Genomic DNA, 8362 nt, shown 5'->3' on the forward strand with positions numbered 1-8362 from the left:
GCATAATGTGTTAGTGGGAGTTACGTAAAGGAAGCCTCGAAAACAGACTTTCCATGTATAGAGTCTTTGTCACCCCAACTTCATGAGAAAGGGAGGGACGTGATTGGGCATTCAGGGCTGGTGCTGTAAGACGGGGATGATGTGGAGAGCGGATCAGGGAGGAGAGAGGCCAGTGAGGAGGGAGGCCGGGGTCTGTGAGGGTGGGAGAGACAGCTAGCCTGGACAAGGCAGCCATTTCCCATGAAGGCTGAGGGAGGGCCAAGAGTCCAGGCTGACTCCAAGTTTACCAGCCCTGGTGGGAGAGGAAAGATGGCATCCAGCTGAGGGGCCTCAGAGCCATGGAGCCGAGGAAGCAGGGGCACCATCTGGGCTGTTTAAGTGACTTGACTTCTGGGCCTGATGATGTCCAAATGCTCCAGGGTTAATATTCTCAGTTACTGGGAGTGAATCCTACTGCAAATGGGTTTGGGATATTAGGACTCCTAGCTGCCTCCCCGCTCTTGGCCCAGGGGTGCCCTCAAGGCCTCCTCTCCCACTGAAAGAAAGAACCAAAGGGGTTTGGGTCAAAGCTTGCAGCCTGTCCCTCCCATAGGGCACAGGCGCTCCCCTGAGGCATCAGCGCTGATAGACAGTGGGCCCGAGTTTGTCAGAGGGGTCCTGGGGCAGAAGTGACTTGGCTTTAGCATTGTTCTCTCCACGTAGATGCCCAAGGGTAGCCCATGGCTAACGAGATCCCAGATGAGAGCAGAGGGGCCTTGGGGCCCCACACTTAGGACCAGGTGCTGCATGCCCCAGGGTGGGTTGAAGCAGCACATCTGCTGCTGCAGTAGAGGGAATCTGGGCATCAGGAGGAGAGTTCAGTGTTTGTAAACTTGAGCGTTCTCCAAACCCTTTCAGAATTAGCCATTTATTTCTGTACTAACCCCAGTGCAGAGCTATCAAGTGGGATCTTCTCTTTTGCAAATGGTAAGCTTGGGATGGGAGGTGGTGCCATGCCCACAGTTCTTTTCCTGGACACTCCGAAGGGCCTCAGGACCTGCTTGTCTAATGCCAGGCTTTGACTCAAACCAGAGCGATCTTCATTTCCCATTTTCCTGTGGTCCTGTAGTGTGCTAGGAGGCCTAGAGTAGGAGCACCAGCTCTGTCAGTCATAGCGTTGCACCCCAGGCCAGCTGGCCACATCCCTCCTCAGCGCCTTTTGTTCTCCCAGAGACCTTCTGGACGGTTCACCTCAGACGTATCCCATGTCTGTCTCCCGTCTCTGTGCAGAGTGGAGCCCTTCCTTTTCAACTGTATTTATCTATCCGTTGACTTTCTCATTTCTCATGTGGACACTACCCTCCTGGGGTCCCCAAGGAGTCCTTCTTGACTGTGCCTTGTGCCCATGGAGGTGCCCGGGCCAGCCAGCTCTGCCTTCTCTGTCCCCTTCTCACACTCACACAGCCTCTCGCTCTTGCCAAGACTGGCCGTGGCCGCCTCTGGGTCTCCCCGCTTCCATCCATCCTCCTCACAGCTGCCCACATCCACCCAAGGCTGCCTGTCCTTCCACTGCCCAGGAAGCATCCTCTCCCAGCCTCAAGTGCCCCTGCTGTGGGACACGCTCTCCATGCTCATCATGTTGACCCTTGGCTCACCAGACTTCATCTCCCGCCTCGTGGTCCCATGCCCAGAGCATGTCCCCATCTCCCCCTGCCCTGCGGCGCTCCTGTTTTCCTTCAGATCACAGCTCAAGCGCACGGCCCTGCCTCCCAGCGCTGCTCTCTCTCACATCCTTACTGGGGTGCGTAGCCCCCACCCCCTCCGGATGGTCAGCCCCTTTCATTTCTGTCTTTTGTTTCTCCAGTGCCTAGCCCAGTGCCTGGCCCCTAGGTGAGTAGCACCTTATACATTTATTTAATTTCCTTCAGGCTGCCAAAAGGATCACCTCCGAGGTCTCTCCAGCTTTGAAAGCGTTGTGTCTTTATTCTTGATTCCATCAGAGGAATGGAATGGGGTTTTTGGCTAGGTACTTACCAGGTCAGAACAAAGCCCTTGTGCCCCCTCATGTCCCAGAAGTTGGCATTCAGAGAGCCTTGCCGGGGGGCAATTTGAGGGAGCTGTGGGACACTTTGCCCCTCCCAGAGACCTCTCATGTCCTGGCAGCGTCCAGGGCTGGCCAGGGCTGTCCAGAGATGCTCTGTCCTCCAGGAGCACACAGACTGACAAGGAGGACAGCACCTGCCTCTGATTATCCCGAAGAGCCTGCGTGTGGCTGGAGGGCTGAGCAGGCCCCAGCCTCAGGAGGCCCTTATCACTCACTGCCCCAAAGAGGCCTCCTGGCTTTCACAGTAGTAAAGAGACTGTGCTTCAGACCGTGCAGGCAGAGGAGATTATCAGGCCTTGCTTTGCTCAGATCGGCCTGGTCTGGTTGGTATCCCTCTTCTTTTGTCCTGGTGCTGTTTGAAGCAACGTCCAGTGGTGGGGTGCTTTGTCTGGTCCCCACTGCTGGGGAATGAATAGGAGTGGTGCAGAGAACACTGGGAAGAAACTGTGGACGACGTGGATCTGTGTCTCTGTCTAGCAACTGAATGGAAGCACTTGGGTCTGTTGACAGATCTCTGACTGTCTGGGGGATGTGCTATCAAGACAAGAAGCAGCGGAATCCATTGAGATCCCACCTCAGCCGCTCATCTGCACATGCCCCGTCTTGTCTAAGACGAGGAGACCATCTTAGCATTGGCGTTACCGAAGGGGCAGGAGAAGCTTGTCTGGGCCCCTCTGCCCAGGGAAGGGGTCGCTGGGATGGCTGGACTGTGACAAGCTCAGACATTCACAGGAGGGGAAGGCACATGCAATGGTGTGTTGGTGTTTCTCCTTTTTTCCCTGAACCCAGCGAATCTGTTGGAACCCAAAGCTGGAGTTTGGCTAGGGATGGGCCAGGGGGTGGGGGTCGTGCTAGGGAGGTAAGATGTTCCAGAGGAGAGAGCAGTCATGTTGAACTGCTTAGCTGGAGGGTCAAGGTTGGAAGAGAGGAAAGGGACACCAGACCAGGGCTGCTGGCTTGGTTCAGTGCTGAAGGGTGAAGGGCTTGGAGGTCAAGTGATGGTGGTGGCTAGGGGTGGACTGAGAGAAGAAGAGTTATTTAGGGGATGTGGTCAGAATGGAGGGAAGGAATCGGTCCTAGGGCTAGAGGAGCCTGGGGCCCGGGAGGGCCTATGAGCTGACATGGCATGTATGGTGAATAGGGGCAGGTGCTGGGGGACAACGAAGATGAACTAGAGAGAGTGGCAGAAGTGACCTGAGGACCAGTAGGTACGACACCCAGTTCTAAGGCCCTGAAAGGGCCTAGATCTCGAAAGTTGGAAGTTGGCCATGGGGAGCCATGGGGGGATGCGGAACTGGGGCCTGGACAGCAGACACTGAGGGCCTCCAACCTCCTGCAGCTGGGCCTGTGGATGCTGCGGCAGTGACCTCCCTGGGCTTCTCTCCATTCATTGTGGACACAGCTACCTCATCATCCCAAGGCGCCCATCGCTACTCTGCTCCAAGCAGCCTCCCGGCTCCCTGTTGTCTCTGGAGTGACCCTCCGCATCAGCCTTCAGCCTCCCTTTGCAGCCTCAGTTCCTGATGCTGCCCTTACCTCTTCTCTGAATGGCTCCATCTATATGGAGATGAGAAAGTTCAGCCTCATTGCTGCTGCTCTGAGGCCATGGCTCTCTTCTAGGCCCTCCCTCCTGGAATTACCTTATCCCTTACCTTCACATCCGGGTGTTTTCTGTGCCTCAGGATTGGGGGGCAAGCCCCAAAGGAGCTTCGGGGACAGGTTGAGTCTTCCTTTTGTTTACCCAGCCCCTCTCCCAGTGCTTAGCACAGAGTAGCTGCTTAAGTGTTTCTTGAGTTGAATTGAGGGGAAAGACTAGACATTTTTTAAAGGTACAATAAGGAAGTGTTTCTGAGGAGAGAACTCCCCCAAAGTGGAGGGCGCTGCCCCGAGAGAAGGGCTTCTCCCCCTCCCCAGTGGAGGCCTTGGAACAGAAGGCACAACCAGGAGCCTGAGGAGTAGTTGCAAAGGGTCCAGTTTAGGCCTGATGTCAGGAAAGAATTCTTTGGTGAGAGCAGGGTGAGGCCTCAGGCCTGGGAGATGATGGTGGTGCTGGAGGAAAACCAAGAAAGATGAGGGCCGTGAAAGCAGGAGGGAGCAAAGCTCCGTTAGCCAAGAGGTCCGGAAAAGCAAGACAGACCCCCCCACTGCCCAGTCCAAGGAGTGCCTTGAACAGGATTTCTTAGAACTAGACACACTTTCTAAATAAATTCCAAATAAGTCACATTTCTTATTCGTCTTTTTACTGGGCTTATGTGGCACTCAGTTGTTCCGTGCACTTTTATGAGTTACATTAGGAGGTATTAGAAGCCTAACTGTGAGAGCCTTTAGTTATACCATTAAATGTAGAGAAGGATCCATTGCATGCCCACAGAAACAGAAAGGAGTGATTGTGTATCTTCATTATGTAACAGATTCACATCAGACCACGTCTTGGATTTTCAGTGATCGTAGAATGCAAATAAAGTTGGCCATGAGATGGAACCATTGCCCAGATGGAAATGCGGTCCTCCCCCGTGCTTCCCTCTGCTAGCCGAGTCCAAGCCATGGGGAAGCCTTCCAGCCTGGAAGGACCTCGGCTGTGGGCCCATCAACAGGCTGCATGTGCTTTCTGTGGCTGGCCAAGCTCAGAATAGGCCTCTCCTGGGGGCTCCACTGTTGGCGGTGAAATGGCCCATAGGCCTTTACTGCCCCTTCCATTTCCACTTCCATGGTGCCCACTCCAGAAGAGCAGAAAGGGAGAAAGGGCCAGGAGCCACAGCTGTTGAGCTGTCTAGAAGCAGTAACTTAGCTGTGGGTGCTTGAAATGTGCCATTCTTGTGTCCAGCATGTTGGCCTCACTGGTGAGGGAGCCCCAGGACAGAAGGGAGTGGCAGCTACATGGCAGGCAGAGACCCTGCCGTGCTGATGTGATTGGGTCTTCGCCTCCTCCAGGTGCCTTGGGTCTTCTCCGAAGACTCCCCCGCAGAGAAAATGCAGTGAATGGAGATACAGAACCCAGCATCTGGAGAATGTGATGAACCTTCCAAATTTACAAAATCAAACAAAATACCATAGGCTTGGCTACCTTGGAGGTGGGAATAGGCAAGAACTGCCAACAGCCAGGTTGGGAAACTTGTAGCGGAGTCAGGAAGGAGCCAGACCACAATGCTTCGTAGGGGACTCGGAATCCTCCTTGTGCTTTGGAATACCATCTGTGAGGGAAGAAGTCAAAGGATGCCAGGCATGGAGCCCTGAGACTGGCACTGGGTAGGTGGGATACCCAGGGAGCAGCTCGTGACTTACGGGCTCACAGGACACACCATAGCATGAGGTTGGACAGAAGAAGAAAAAAGCAGGGGAGCAGGAAGCATCTCCAGGCTGACCTTGGTGCCCACAGCATGAGCTGGGTGAGGAAATGCTGGTGACTGAGGTGTCCTCAGGACACCTTCCTGCATACACCTACCTGGCTGGGGGCCCTGCCCCTGAGCACTTACCCCCTACAGGGTGCTCTCTAGGACCGGCAGGTGGGCATGAGCGGCTACCCCCATTCAAAGCAGGAGATAGAAGAGAAGAGGAGAATACAGGGTGTCACCGAGAGTGACAGTGAGGACTGGCAGGGACACTTCTCTCTTCCACTCCTCTCTCTGTATGAATTTATGAAAGGTCTTAACCAGCCTTCACAGGCTGGGGCACAGATAGCTTCAGACACCTCCAGCAGAATCTGATTCAGAAGACTTTCTCTGATATGCACAATTCCCAGGGAAATGAAAAAAGTGCTGCTGGGGAAAGCCCCCCAAACAGGCCACCTCCAGAGCTGCGCTGCCACCATGCAGACTCCACCAATGTAGGTCTTTGAAGGGGAGAGCAGCAGGGAATAACCCGTGTGCCCCACAGGCTCAGATTAAGTGACTAGTGCTCAGTGATTTCCTGGAGACCTGACTTGTAGCCAAGAGGTGGACCTTAGATCACTCTCTGGGAGCAGCTGGACCTGCCCAAATTCTGCCTGGCACTGGAGGAGCCAGTGTGAAGGGGTGGGGTTTTTCTGTGCCCAGAGGTGGGTAGGTGCTTATGTGAATGGTTAATCATACAAATGAGAGAGGAGATGGTGGCTTGGTGCCCTCCCACTAGGACCCACAGCAGAGCTAAGCAGCCAGTCCCTTTCCCTGAAGGATCATCGGCCCACCAAGCCCCATGATGACGCCCTTCTGGCTTTGAGATGCTGTTTATCTGGGCAATATTTTATATACCCTTGAGCCAGCCTCTAGAGGAGTGAAATTAGGGAGTCTGGTCCTGCTCCTGTGTGGTCAGGCCTATGCCCCTAGCCTCTCTAGGCCACCAGCCTGTGACATTAGTGAAGGCCTCAAGCACATAGCATCCATTTCTTTACGTGGGAATGACATTATTTAAGCCAGGGTTCTTTACCGTTTCTTTGTATATCCAAGCCCATGGGCAGTCTGAAGACCTTTTCTCAGAATCATGGTTTTAAAGGCATAAAATAAAGTAGAATTGAAAAGTTTTGAGACCAAATATGTTGAAATACCACTGCCAGATGATTTGTAAACAAGGTGCTGGTCTCTCTAGCTAAAAACCTCTCATCGCATCTAAATTCATTTTAGAGGTTTTAGAGAAGTTGAGAATAGGTAACATAAAATGATGTGTTTTTCATTTTTAATGAGTTAGTCTCTGTAAGTTTAATTTTTGAACCTTTGGAAAAGGAGTACTCATGAACATAGGTAGGAAACTCAGTAACGGGTTGTCTCCTCTTTGTTTTCTTTTGTTAGATTTATCTGGATTTTATAGTTTGCCAGAAAGCTATATACTCCAAACATGAAAATGAGTAAAGCTCCCATGAATTTTTTTAATAGTTCATAAATTCAGACAGTCTGAGTCATACATATATTCATCCTTTGTGAGGGAATTGAAAATTCAGAAATGTTACCTTCTCCTTTGACTCCTGCCAATACAAACATTGGCTAAGTGCTCCTATCACTGGGCTGGGCATTACTCCAGCAGACCTTCAGTCAGTGAATTGAACTGAGTTTGCGATGTTATGTCTGTATCCATGTGGAGAGGCTCAGCTCTGTGGGCGACTCCTGACCAGAAAAAGGTGCCACAAGCAGGATGTCTAGCCCCTAGTATGCTACTGGCCACCATGTGTTTTTAGCCTTGACTAGCACATACCATAGAAGAAATAGCCCCAGGCCATAAAGTGAGATTCTGTGGCCCTTAAAGTGCATGTGCATTCCTGATGAGTCCTATTCAAGGAAGTCTTCCTCAAAGCATGAGCCTTCCGGGAGCCTCTCTACCTTCCAGGGGCTTTTCCACCCATCGCCCAAACCTCCCCCACCTCATTCCCGTCAGTGACCTCTAGGCCTTGACCATGGGAACCTGATCAGCTTCCTCCCAACTGTCCCACCTTCTTCCCCCTATGTTTAGCGGAGCACCGAACTGAACAGCTCAGCTTTAACTTTCAGGTGTCATTGATTCTCTACAATCCTTCCATCACTTTTATAATTGGATGTTTTGACATTTTGGGGGTAATGTTTAATATGGAGTAAGTTTGGAAAGCTTTATTTATTCTGGGGTTTGGGGATAGGGCTGTTGTTATTAGCAGCATTTAATATTTTTTTCTCTTTTGCAGCTTTTTAATTAAATGAAATCCTGCAGGATTTGCCCAAGATGAATGTTTGCCATGAAGATAAACTTTACCTGATCCTGATCCCAGTGTTCATTCTTTAGGATGTTTGGTGGTTCCACCAGTAACTGTGATAAGTTAGACTCATCTTGTATGTGATTAATTGTGCATTTTGCTAGTGAAAATAATAGAACATTTAATTTTTGGAAAGACAGCCAAATGGAACGCCGCCTTTACAGAGGACGCGCCAGACAGCGGTGTGAGGGTATTATTTATTTCCAGTACGTGGTACGGGGTTGGATTGTTCAGGAATTGGTCAAAGAAACCCAAGCATGATTGGTGTAAGTTCTCTTGCCAGCGGCTCAGACACAAGCTGTGTGCATGAAATCTGTGTTCTATGTGTGTGAATTCATCCTGTGGCTGTGATAAAGTCACTGAGCTCTCACAAAGTGTTGTCTTTGGGGGAGAAGGAGGTTTGGCGGAGGGGCCCAGGTGGTCGATGATGCTCCCAAATGGAATACCTTGTTGGGGCCGCTGCTATGACTCATGCCCCAGGACTTAACAGGAGTCAGGGCCTCCCTAGCTTCAGAACCCCCTTAGGGTCCAGCCTGAACCCAGTATCTCTCCAGGTGCATCCTTTAGAGATATCCATGGGCATCTACAGT

At 51.8% G+C, this 8362-nt stretch overlaps 1 protein-coding gene across 1 annotated transcript in view; it reads left to right on the plus strand.

Annotated features, from left to right (window-relative positions):
* The window catches only part of TUSC3 (tumor suppressor candidate 3), a 48904-nt gene extending 40762 nt beyond the window's left edge, over nucleotides 1-8142 (plus strand). The window contains exon 10 of the mRNA XM_036764921.1: nucleotides 7704-8142. Coding sequence (XP_036620816.1) covers nucleotides 7704-7719 — 16 coding nt within the window. The 3' untranslated portion in view covers nucleotides 7720-8142. The remainder of the gene's footprint in view (nucleotides 1-7703) is intronic.
* The last annotated feature ends 220 nt before the right edge of the window (nucleotides 8143-8362 follow it).

Source organism: Trichosurus vulpecula, chromosome 6, assembly GCF_011100635.1.
Source record: "Trichosurus vulpecula isolate mTriVul1 chromosome 6, mTriVul1.pri, whole genome shotgun sequence".
NCBI classification, from domain to species: Eukaryota; Metazoa; Chordata; class Mammalia; order Diprotodontia; family Phalangeridae; genus Trichosurus; species Trichosurus vulpecula.